This window comes from Argentina silus (assembly GCF_951799395.1).
Source record: "Argentina silus genome assembly, chromosome: 22".
Lineage (NCBI taxonomy): Eukaryota > Metazoa > Chordata > Actinopteri > Argentiniformes > Argentinidae > Argentina > Argentina silus.
Window position 1 is genome coordinate 7,623,164 of NC_139676.1, and position 12,798 is coordinate 7,635,961.

The 12,798-nt window shown below is 44.7% G+C and overlaps 1 protein-coding gene across 1 annotated transcript in view; it reads left to right on the forward strand.

Annotated features, from left to right (window-relative positions):
• pld5 (phospholipase D family member 5) overlaps nt 1-11,225 on the forward strand; it is a gene marked incomplete at both ends in the record, with an annotated part of 12,530 nt that extends 1,305 nt beyond the window's left edge. Inside the window, 9 exons of the mRNA XM_083694347.1 lie at nt 7,277-7,413; nt 7,670-7,853; nt 8,062-8,170; nt 8,544-8,671; nt 9,204-9,401; nt 10,142-10,293; nt 10,489-10,654; nt 10,733-10,823; nt 10,939-11,225. Of these exons, the coding sequence (XP_083550473.1) occupies nt 7,277-7,413; nt 7,670-7,853; nt 8,062-8,170; nt 8,544-8,671; nt 9,204-9,401; nt 10,142-10,293; nt 10,489-10,654; nt 10,733-10,823; nt 10,939-11,225 (1,452 nt within the window). The remainder of the gene's footprint in view (nt 1-7,276; nt 7,414-7,669; nt 7,854-8,061; nt 8,171-8,543; nt 8,672-9,203; nt 9,402-10,141; nt 10,294-10,488; nt 10,655-10,732; nt 10,824-10,938) is intronic.
• Nucleotides 11,226-12,798: the final 1,573 nt, after the last annotated feature.

Genomic DNA, 12,798 nt, shown 5'->3' on the forward strand with positions numbered 1-12,798 from the left:
TGAATATTTCATTGTTGCAGGTGTAATGGAGTGTGTCTGTGTGTGTGTGTGTGTGTGTGTGTGTGTGTGTGTGTGTGTGTGTGTGTGTGTGTGTGTGTGTGTGTGTGTGTGTGTATGTGTGTATGTGTGTGTGTGTGTTTGTGTGTCGAGAGTAGCAATCTGGAATCTGGTATGGGAGAAGGAGGAGTGATGTGTGTGTCTCAGTTGGTAGTAGTGCCCTGTAATATGCAACATGTCCTCGGAAGCCCCGAGACACGCTTTACACACTAAATACGCTACTCCACAAAGCCCCAACTCAACCCTGCACTGTTAAACACCATGCCCTACATTGAGATCATGTTCAAATTACTCCCATGTAAATTGTACTTTGCACAGATAAACACCATACAATATTTCTCTCTATTAATGAGCATATTTCCATAATGACTCCATAGAGAACTGACTCATTTCATGAAATAATAGTGTTATACTAATTCTACTACCCTGCAAATGTGAGCAATGCTTAATTGTTCATAATTAAAAGTCACTCTATAGGAATGAACAAGCTAAAGTCGAATGAGGAATAAAATCTGCAGAAACAGCATTTATTGTTTACAATTCATTGGTCTGCTCTATTGACTGGACAGGTTTGCAATGGGAAAACCTACACAGAGTCTCCGATACACACACACAGACACACACACAGACACAGACACAGACACAGACACAAACACACACACACACACACACACACACACACACACACACACACACACACACACACACACACTTTGTGGCCCAGCGGCTCCAATTCATCTCTATTTCGACGCGGCTTGGAACTTCCTGCCCGTAGAACTTTGGGTCATTTTTCATTGTCAGGCCCGCTGCTGTATGCCCTCTCTCTCTGTTGGCATGTCGCCAGTCTCCCATGGCGACGGTCTCATTGTCCCTGCTCAGCACATCACAGACGTGACCCTCACCATGATGCCACGCCAACATGCAAGCACCACTTCCTGTTCGCTTGGTGTAAACGTGTGAATGTGTGAGTCATGATGAGTGTGAAGATGAACAACCTGAAACCTGTGTGACCTTCTGGTGGTGATGCCCTTCAAAGGTAATTGCAGAACAGGGGAGGCTGGTGGAGGCAGAAATCGGAGTATGGGCTCATTGTAATGCATGGAACAGAAAGAGGAATGGTATGCATGGTATGGAATAAGGTATCAAACACACATGCTCCCATGCTCACCAACCCCCCGTCACCTAAGTGGATACAGTAGTATAGCTTGTTTTTGTGTAAACACTTTTATCGTGAAATATACAGTGTATTCCGTCTGTATTATTTGGGGTACCCCCTCTTAGACCTTTATTGTGGAGCACTTAGTCATTCCCAGAAGGCACCTGGCCTGTGTCAGAGTGAAGGAGGAGAAACTCTGATGTTGATGTGGTTCCTACTTGGCTGCGTTTGCTAAAAGACTTGGTCTTGATGTTGTTCCTCTGCCCAAGACATTAGAGGCCAACGCTCTTGATGGTCGCCTATTGTGCAGAGTCACCCACCGCACTTTACCTCTTCAACTTATCATCGCCAAGAACTACACTGAGTTCCTGAGCTTGCATCTTTTCACCTCCCCTTTACATCCCCTCATCCTAGGTTATCCCTGGCTCTCTAAGCATAACCCCCACATAAACTGGTCCACTGGGGAGGTTACGGGTTGGGGCGAGGGATGCTCACTCTCCTGTCTTCCGTCAGTTCCTGCTCCGGTGTCTCCTCGACCTCTGGACTCTGCATCTCCTGTTTCTCCGGTGCCTCCAGTGCCTCCAGTGCCTCCGAGGTCTCCTGTCTCCTCACGCCTTCTGGTTTCATCGGACTCCGACTTCCTGGATCTTTCCAGTGTTCCCTCCTGTTACCTCAACCTCAAGGAGGTATTCAATAAGACCCGAGCTACCTCTCTGCCTCCTCATCATTCCTACGACTGCTCTATAGACTTGCTCCCAGGAACTTCACCTCCCACCTCTATTCCTTGTCAGCTCCTGAGAGGGATGCTTTGAAGAAGTACATTGACTATTCCCTTGCTACCAGTATCATTTGCCCATCCTCTTCTCCTGGGCTGGCTTCTTCTTTGTCGTACCCCCTCCCTCTTATCTCATCAGCAGTTGAGCTTTTTCAAAGAGCTAAGATCTTTACTAAGCTTGATCTTAGAAATGCTTATCATTTGGTAAGGATAAGGGAGGGGGACGACTGAAAAACGGCCTTCAACACCCCTAGTGGTCACTACGAGTATCTCATAATACCTTTTGGTCTCACCAATGTTTGTCTTTGTCTACCTGGATGACCTTTCTGAAAATAAAGACTATTCGTGCATTTGAGTCCTTTGCCTGAGTATTCCTGCCATTACAGCATTCTCAGAGAATTAAAACAAGAAAAAGTAATTTATCCGCTGTAACCCGTGAGTCATTCATTTAAGAAACACAAGTCCTTCGAAAGAGATACAGTAAGAATATTAAACACACACACACAATAGTACAGAATTGCATAACTTAATGTATGACAGTGACACTGCAAGTTTGTACAGTACATTAGCTTAACATGAGGAGAACAGCAGATCTGGGATATCATGTTCATAGTTCAAAACATACTATTTCTGTGAACACACACACACACACACACACACACACACACACACACACACACACACACACACACACACTCTCTTTTTGCGGTCGAGCAGAGTTCACTGTGGTGGCCTCTTTAGAGCAGGGACAGTTTTAATCAGTCTCTTGTGTGGGAGCACTGGCCCGTGTGTGTGTGTGTGTGTGTGTGTGTCAAGATAACGACGTCCCCGTTGGAGAATGAGTGGCAGTGAGGAAGACTATGGGGACTGATCTAAGCCCCTAGAGTGGCATTGTACATACAGTCTTTTGTTCATGGGAGTTCAAGGAGAAGTTATCTTCTTCGATCTGTTTTGACACAATTGTACCACGTTAGATTAAAGCAGATTTTCAAGGGTTTATTAGTACACTGTAGATTAGTAGGTTTATTTATAGACTGTTAGTCATAACTTTATCCTATTTGCATTAAGCTTTACATTGTGCAAGGGTAACTGACCCATACATGGACGTATGGTAGTGTATGGCCACCCTGAATGTGTTTTCTGTTTTCATGTCAGCATGGACTATCTCCTAACAGAGCTGTCCTTTAGAACGACAGGGGAGATCTATTCCTGTTGGCCATTTCCTGTTTCTTCCTGTTTCTATTGTACATGAAACTGTCTGTCACCTCAAGTGTGTGTGTGTGTGTGTGTGTGTGTTCCCTTGTGTATACGTTTTTGGCAACATTCACCTCTCTCGGGACATGACTCAACCCTTCCTGTCTATCCGCCTTTTTCTCCCCCCTACCCCCATCTCTCTCTCTCTCTCCATTCCTCTCTCCCTTAGACAGGGTGACAACCAGAGGGCACCTCTCTCTCTGTCTCTGACAGAGCACAGTGGGTTTCCCCATGACTTTGTCCCCCTGGTATTCTAACATTCTCCCCTCCCTCCTCCCTCCTCTCTCCATCCTCCCCTCCTCCCTCCTCCTACTCATCAACCATGTTCTATACCATACCCTTTAATGATCGTTACTATTTGCACATTTCGTTGAAAAGTAACTAGGAATGACCATTCATCACACTATATTGAAACATCACAGTATGTGAGCCAAGCTCCTCCTAACTCATCAAAAGTCGTACAGATGTTCATATTAAAGGCTGGGTTGTTGTTGTTGTTGTTGTGATGTAATGCCCCTAGGCATTGTTGAAATGCCAGTGTCATCACAAACAGCGCCACAGGGTTTTTAATTATAGATGAGATTCAAACACTTTACACAACATGGGTGGAGCACGGAGAAAGGAATCTTCTTCAGATTCCATAGGTTGTTTGAGGTAGATCTACTGTACTGTTAATCATATTGAACTGTTCCACCCCTCTCTCTCTCTCCTCTCTCTCCTTCTTTCTCTCCACTCCCCCCACTATCTCTTTCTCTCTCTCTCCCTCCCCATCTATCTCCCTCCCTCCCTCCCTCTCTCCTCTCTCTCTCTCTCTCTCTCCCCCCTCTCTCTCACTCCCTCCCTCCCTCCTCTCTCTCACCCCCCCCTCTCTCTCCCCCTCCCCCCCCCTCTCTCTCTCTGTCTCTCTCTGTCTCTCTCTCTCTGTCTCTCTATCCCTCCCCCTCTCTCTCTCTCTGTCTCTCTCTCTCTCTCTCTCTGTCTCTGTCTCTCTCTCTATGGATCTCAACTCCCAGTGCTCATATTCAGCAGTAGTCTCCTGCAGGAGCATATGCTCTTCACTAGTGTTAACTGCTAAGCCGTGCCAAGTATCCCTGAGTGAAAAGAGAGGGGGGAAACAACATTAGAGGTGGTTGAAAGTGAAAAGATGAAAGTGCTCTTGGTTTCATGCGTGCTTGATTCTAGAAGCTTCCTCACTGAAGTCTTTTAATGTGCTTTTGTGCACCGCACAGAGCATTTCATTTGCAGGTGTAAAGGCTGAAATATGACTGGAATGGATGTTGGGTGATTCATTGTGCGTTATGAATTTATATGAATTAAAATGATTCAAACCCCAGGGGATGTAGGACACACAATACAAACACGTGATTATGTCATCATTTAAAGCTTTTATTTCTTTATTACTGTGCAGCTATTCTTGTCATGGTGTGTGTGTGTGTGTGTGTGTGTGTGTGTGTGTGTGTGTGTGTGTGTGCATTTAATGTATCCAGCATATAAATGTTTAGGGTGTCGCTGATGCAGATGCATCTATACTATAAACCTTCAGAGAGAGTCCTGCGGCTGCTTCAGTAACCTGCTTCAGACAGCGGGTCTGTTAAGGGTTTCTCTCCCTAGCCCCCTAAGCCAAGTCTATTTGCTTTCTGACGCTTGAGTTTTGCTTCACAGGGCAGGTAAGAGAGAGGGGAGGGAGGAGGGAAAGGGGACAGCCGGGGCTCGGAGCGAGCTGTGTATTGGATGTTTGGGCAGAAGGGGTTGGGCACAGCCTTGTTTCTACTCTCCCTTTTCCTCTCCCTCTATTACTGTGGGGAGGGAAAGAACGAGCACACACACATGCGCGCACACACACACACACACACACATACACACACACACACACACACACACACACACACACACACACACACACACACACACACACACACACACACACACACACACACTTACAGAGGAGAACCAGAGGGACCATGTCAGGGCGTAGGGCAGACGTGGGGCTGCAACACACATACACAAACACACCGACTGGACCAGTGTGGCAGCCGCACTATGAGGAGAGTGGTGGTGTGTGAAGACACGGGGGGCCGCTTCCCTGCACATCTGAGAGGCTGTAGGATGTGATTAGTTTCCCACCTTTCAGAAGTTTAAATGACTGAAACAGGTATGGCGGGACCACCCACCCAGGAACCTATGAAGGTGAGATTTATCTGTAATCCTTCACTTTCTCTCTTTTTTTCTATCCTCCTCCCTCTTTTTAATTCTCTTCATTGACTTTGTTCCTACCTAGAATTGGTCTCCCTCGGCTGAGAGTGTTTTGTTCGTCTTATGCCTCGTCTTATTTGCATAAGTTTAATTGTCTTGAGATTGTAATGCTTGCTTTTAATGGGTTTTTAATGAATGTTAAAACGTTAAAATTCATGAATGTTAAAATTCATAATGGGATGTTAATTTCAATTTGAATATCCAATGAAAATTCAGATGGCATACAATTACCTTGAAATGAGTTGCATACAGATGTAATTAGTCGCAGAGAATAATGCTTGTGAAACTGGGAAATGGAATGTTTTTGTGTGTAGAACGAACAACCTTGTGCAATTCCTATCATATGGCTCCATATATACGAAAACAATATACAAATAACAGACGATGCAAATCAGCTGATTTTATCTGACACTCTCTAGGAGCATATCTCTGTTGCAGCTGCATTTCCCTGTAAACATGAACACAGTCGAAAATCACAGGGTCTTTGACTCTGCTAAATGAAATGAAGGGAGCAGCGGATCCCTGAGCGCCACAGACGAGTGCAAAGTGCATGCGGCTGCCTTGCGCCTTTCAGCTTGAGCGCCCGAGACAGACAGCAATGTCAGGAGTGGAAGAGTGGGTGATGAGGTTGGAACTGACTTGACAATGTTTTTCTGTGGGGACTGACTTTACTTGCCGCCCTCCTCCACCCACCTCCACCCACCTCCACCCCCAACCTCCAAAAACAGCCCATCTTCTCCATGGTGTAGGCTTGTCAGCTGTCTCTTTGTTTCTCTGTCAAAGTTCCATTGGGTTGTGACTCAGTCATATTTTGGCTGCATGGGGATTTGGAAATTGCCATGGACTGAGGAAAGGAGGGGTGCTTAACCTGCTCACCCCGGAAGACAAGTTGGCAGGAACTACAGTATGTTTCTTTTTTAGGTAAAAAAAAAGAAAGAAAGGAAAAAGAGAATATGTAATGTGATGTTGACAGCTTCACACAGTACGCACTGACATAGATGTCAACAGATGAGCCAAAGGGCCAAAACAATGGAGAGAATGAATTTGTAGAAACGTTAACGTAAGCGAAAACAAAACTGCCTGCCTGCACTTTGAAAACGAAGAAAATCGAGATTCCCAAGGATGGCTCTCTGAGAACTGAGACGTCCGCTCTGCATCCAAACCATTGAACACATTGACTTTTCAACAAGCTTCTCCCTCAATTTAACAGTCACACATTTCAAACACTGTAATGGTTTAAAATTTTTACAGGGCTTCAAAAAAGCACAGCAGCCGGTTTACGGAATCCTGCGTTTCAACAAAGCGGCGGGGCTTACAGAAAAGCACATACACCAAAGCACCTCGCTCGCCTCTACTTAATGGGGCTTTACTGTGAATCAATTTGCCTTCAGTTGGAGAACTTTACACATCACTTGTCCTCTCTGCTTCTTGGCATAAAGTAGGATTTGGGAAGGCGTCTAGGGCCCTCAGTGTGCTGGTTCCACAGGGAGGCATTCCTTGCCGCCAAGCTGTCAAATCAGTACAGCCGAGTCAAATAGAGATCTAGTTGGTTTATTGATTACAAGTTTCCTGTCTGCCGATCAATGGCAGGTCTGAAGACATCCAATCTAATAGTCAATGATTTCCCTGTTGTACACACCTGAAAAAAATGATTTATCAATGTCTAGTTAGGTGCTACTTGACTGTGCCAAATGTTGGTTTTAATATGAGCTAAGCTTTACACAGGTCAGAGAGATTGAGGTCCGTTTGACGTGACGTTTTTTTCCTGTTCTGTCTTTCAGTCTCAGCAGAAGTGTATAGCCATCTTTGCTCTGCTGTGCTGCTTTGCTGTTCTGGTGGCGTTGATCTTCTCTGCTGTGGACATCTGGGGAGAGGAGGAGGACGGCATCACGGAGGAAAACTGCAGCAGAAACTGCAGGTAAGAGGTACAGTAATGACATCATAATAGGCGTCTTAGACAGTTTATAACAGGTACAGTACAGTTTAGGGTACAGTACAGGTACAGTACAGTTTACATCATGGGGCCATAAGTGTAACAAAGCATCCTCATTTTCTATCTTTTAAATTATGTGGAACGTCTATATTCAATGTTAGCAATACAGTAGTGCATTGTCAACTACGCGGTTCAGCCAGACCTGCCTCTCTAAGACACATAGCACAATTATTTTCACCAGAATTGTCCTTGTGGAGAACATTCCAGAAGACCTCCCCCTTCCCAGAAATGGTACAACCCACATCCCACTCTCAACGGGCCTACACAACCTGTTGGACCAGGCCAAGCAGTCAGTGGAGGTGGTATCCCCCGTCTGGGACCTCAACTCATGGGACCTGGACACATGGCCCAACTCTGCCAAAAAGGTAGACCTACTTCGTCAAAACTTTGTTAAACCCATAGCTATATATGAAAATATGAGCCAAATTCATTTTCAGGCTGGAAAAATGCTTTTCCATTAAATCAGTGCCCAGCAACCGGAATGGAAAGCACATAAAGCCGACAGCAGACCTTGGGTAGGGCCATTTACTGAGCAAATGAACAGCAACAACAATATATCACTTTCTTTCTCAGGGCCAGCTCTTGTTTCAAAGACTGCTCCACCTCAAGTCTCGCAGGGTTAAACTGAAGATTGCTAGCAGTCTGACAGACTCAGCTGAACTGAGGATCCTAGAAGAACACAGTGAGCGACACTCGCACCCCACCTACATAACACAAAAACAATTAATTGATCGCTGCATCCCATAACGTACCATAGACCTGGTTTGTCTTGTTTCGTACTGTACCCTGTTATGCATACGATATCTACACCTCAAGGCAAACAGATTTTAATCTCATATACCATCATCATCCATCGCCCAGTTTGAGCCTGACTCCTTGATTTCTTCGGCAAACTTCTCCACAAGGTCAAACATCATGAATGTGCAAATGCATCCGACTTGCTTCCCTCCTGTCAAATCCTTCTGCCTCCAAGGCTGCCTGTCTGTCAGCTGCTACACTACAGCCAAGGCCCGTTGGCAATCTTCCCTGACTGTGTTTTCTCCCCCCTTTTACAGATGCCGAGGTTCGGTTTGTGAATATGACGGCTCTGACCAGAGGTGGACTGCACTCCTCGTTCTGGGTCGTGGATCGGAAGCATGTGTACATCGGGAGCGCAAACATGGACTGGAGATCGCTGTCCAAGGTACCAAAGAAAGGGGGGGATTTGGCATGTACTGTAGCTTCACGTTAAGCATTTCATTCATCATGGGTTGGAGATCGCTGTCCAGGGTGCTGAACAACATTAGCATACTCGACTTTGAAGTGATTACCTGGCACTTTTCATCCTCCGGTGCTGGCTGGTGGTAGAATTACTATTGAGCGTAATTAACTTAGGAGGAAAGAGGAGACAACGCAGACACTCTCTCTGCCAGACGGCAGAAATTGTACAGCGTGCATGCTAAAGCCATAGCCTGCCCATCTGTGTCAGCTTAAACCGACTTGCATCTGGGTCACAAAGACAATACACTGATCCAAACCATATTTTCATTACAGAGTAGTCTCTAGAGAGTTTTCGGAACCATCTATTCTGTGTCCATGTTCTCTCTAATGAGCAGTTATCAGAGCCTCTCTACCTGGCCTACGCTCACTCTTACTCTCTCTCATTTTCAAGCCACAGCTGTTGGTTTTTACTGCATTGCCCTCCTCGTCCCATGTGCTTTCTCTTCCCTCCACAGAGGAAGGAGCTGGGAGTGATAGTTTACAACTGCAGCTGTCTGGCTCTGGATCTTCACAGGGTCTTCTCCTTTTACTGGCAGCTTCAGTACCGAGACTATATACCGTCCATCTGGTCCAAGAGAGTCACTGCCCTCTACGGCAAGGACAACGCCCTCACCCTCAACCTCAACAACACAGAGGCCGTCACCTATGTCTCTGTGAGGATCATCATTGTTATAACATGCTTATTACACACTTATTACATAGTTCTAACAGTTAACATGATTGTGGGCATTTTTGAATTGATGATTTCTCAATTTGGGGGTACACTGCACCACCTGCTCACCCCTAAGACTTCACTTTGTCTATCTTACTATATGATAACATTCACGCAGCACTGACTTGTAGAACATCCTGACTGGATGGAACAAGCCTAACAAAACATTATGCCATTCATAACATATTGCTTTTTCAATTGATAAGAGACACTTGTCAACAGCGATTAATCATCTGCATGTTCTGCTGAGGAACTTTGCCGGTCTAAGTGTCGGGAGTCTAATTTGACAGTAATGAATGCTGCCACACTCCTGGCGACAAGATGTTTATCAGCAGTGGAGGGACCATTCATCATCCGATAGGATCTAATGGAGCCGTACTGTGATCAGGTGTTGGCAGAACTTCCCTACCCCACTGGTTTGGGCTCACTCCTGACAATGATGCATGCTTCTGGATATGTGTGTTCTCGTTTCTGCCTCTTCCTCTACCAAAGTCTCAGGCTTTGAGGGGGCTGAACGTTTTGGAAATGGTAAACCCAGAACTGCAGAGATAGAAACATACATGGGACTATGGCGCACACCTCTGTTGTACTGTAAATGCTCAGGTGGCATGTTCCCCTGCTATGGAAGACTGAAGCTGTGTATGTTTGTCTTTTATTTGGTTTATTTGCCCTCATCTTCAGACCTCTCCGGAACTCTTCTGTCCCAAAGATCGCACAAAGGACATCGATGCCATTCATCACGTGATCCAGGGCGCAAAGACGTTCATCGACATCTCCGTCACAGACTACCTTCCACTAGTAAACAGGAGCTTTCACGGAACTCCAATCACAAGGTGACGCTCTTCATCGGACTCATGACAGTCAAGTTTCTTGTTAGTTGTTTAGAGATGTCATAATAAGTAGAATTTATATTTATATATTACATAGATTTATATGCTTAATATGTTAAGTTATTTATCAGAGCCAGCACAAAAACACCTGATGTTTCCACGACTGTATGTACTGTAACTTTGTGATCCCATTCACAGATATTGGTCTCCCATTGACGAGATGATCCGCGAGGCAGTGATCCTCAGAGGTGTCAAAGTGCGCATGTTGATAAGCTTCTGGAAGCAGACACATCCACTCACATTTAATTTTGTGATGTCCCTCAAGTCTCTGTGCGTGGAGCTGGTCAATTGCTCACTGGAGGCGGTGAGTGAATGGGAATTTGGGAAGGCTAGGAAAAGTATTTTATGCAAAGAATTTGACTTTATGATTCAATTTCTGCAGAAGTTTTTCAGCATGAGGGACTTGGTGGATGAAACACAACCTGGACTAAATCACAACAAGTACATGGTGACTGACAGTGCTGTGTACATCGGTGAGATATTCCAGAATTAGCATTGATTAGAGTTTGAGCCACCGAATTACATCTTCTGAATCATTGATTTATTTGACCATTATCTACCTGATTCTCGTTTCCTGTATTTCCTCAGGAAACCACGATTGGGTGGGGACTGAGTTTGCATATAATGCGGGAGTCGGACTGGTGATCAAGACGATGCAAGATCTAAAGGACAGAAACATCACAATCGTGGAGCAGATGAAGGCTGTGTTTGAGAGAGACTGGCGATCTCGCTTTGCCAAGACCCTACATGCCGTTAAGGCTCCCGAGGGCAGCAAACACAGGAGCCTCCAACTACCTGTGCTGAACAGCCAGACAGACTACAGGAAGGGGAAAGAGAATTGGAACTGGAACAATCCTCCTCAAGCACAATTCTAATGATTCCAACCTGCAAACAAACTGTCTGGATAACAGCCAACAACTCTATTGAATCCCCTAAAGATGCATCAACGTGTGTATGGAATGTAGGCCAAGGCGTTTTTATCAAATGCATCACATGGGAATGTTTTCCTTTCCTCTCATACGTGCAAATATACACAACAACAGAAAGCAAATGGGCTTTTATAAGAAATAGCCTCTCCAGAAATCTGACCCAGTTATATTCATTGTAATGTCTGGTTAATTGGACCATTATATGTAACTATACAAGCATGCACTGCACGAAGGCAACCATTCATTCAGTTCTAAGACATTTATTCGAAGTGTTTTCTCCGAAGACTTACAGTGTACACGCTATGCCAGTTGCGATGAGTAGTCTATTTCATTTCATATTTTGTCAGTTGTAATGGACTTCAATGTCCATTTCTGTTGAACTTTTATTTGAACATTTACTTTCAATTGCATTTTTCATCTTGTTTTCTATTCGCTCATTATGAAGTAATAAACATAATGTACTTTGCCTTTCGAATGCTTTCACAAAACTTTCTTGGTGACTACCTCTGAATGCAAATACCAGTATACCTGTACACAATTGCATGGCATGCCTTAGACCAGAGTAATTGCCAATTCTGAAACTCTCCACACACCAGCAAACAAACAAACAAACAAACACACACACACACAGTATATGGAATGGAATGTATGTGATACAGTTGAACATTGTTGATGCATATAATCTGAATTTACTTTATACCTGACTGTAATCTAAATAAAAAAGCAGGTTTACCTCGCATATTTTGGCTCGTAGCTTCTTTCAACCGCTGTTCTAAAAATTCTAACCGGAAGTCTAATGTCACCAAGGTCATATGCTTTGTAGCTAGCTACAGAACACCCCTCAGTGATAAACTCTTTGTTTTCTCCAATGCAGCTCTATTCGCTTAACTTTTAAATATAAACTCACAATTATAACCAAGCTTTCGAAGTTAAATGGAGACCCATAGGTGTAAAAAGGAGATCAAGAAAGATTGCAATTGTGTCCGTTTGGAAGAGTTCCTGCACTTCACCAATGACCCGTGTAAGTTGCCAACCGTTCAACCAACTCCCAACTGTTCAATGTTAGCTTAGCTAGCACTGTATCTGCGGTGTTTTCTCTTTGACTTTATCATGCATGCCGTTTTTCTCTGTTGTGCCAGCCAGCAACTCGCCCATTTTGCCTGCATCTAAAATATTTCTGAGCAACTCAAAAGTTGACGGACCTATAGTAGCTTGTTTGCAGGCCTGAACTAGCCTCGTCTAGCAGGTGATTGAGCAACCACGTACGTCATCTTTCCTAGTATTAGAGGCCGATGCTCAGATGGCAATGGGTGGCACTGACACTCCAAAAACAGAGCAACTTGATGACCAAACAGCAGAAAACAGTAAGCACCATGTACCTTTGATTGCTTAGTAATAGTATACCAGTGGAGGTAGAAATCAGGTAATCCATGGAATGGAATGAAGTCGATGAATCCTTCTTCCATTCCATGCATTACAATGAGCCCGTCCTCCGATTTCTGCCTCTACCAGCCTCCCC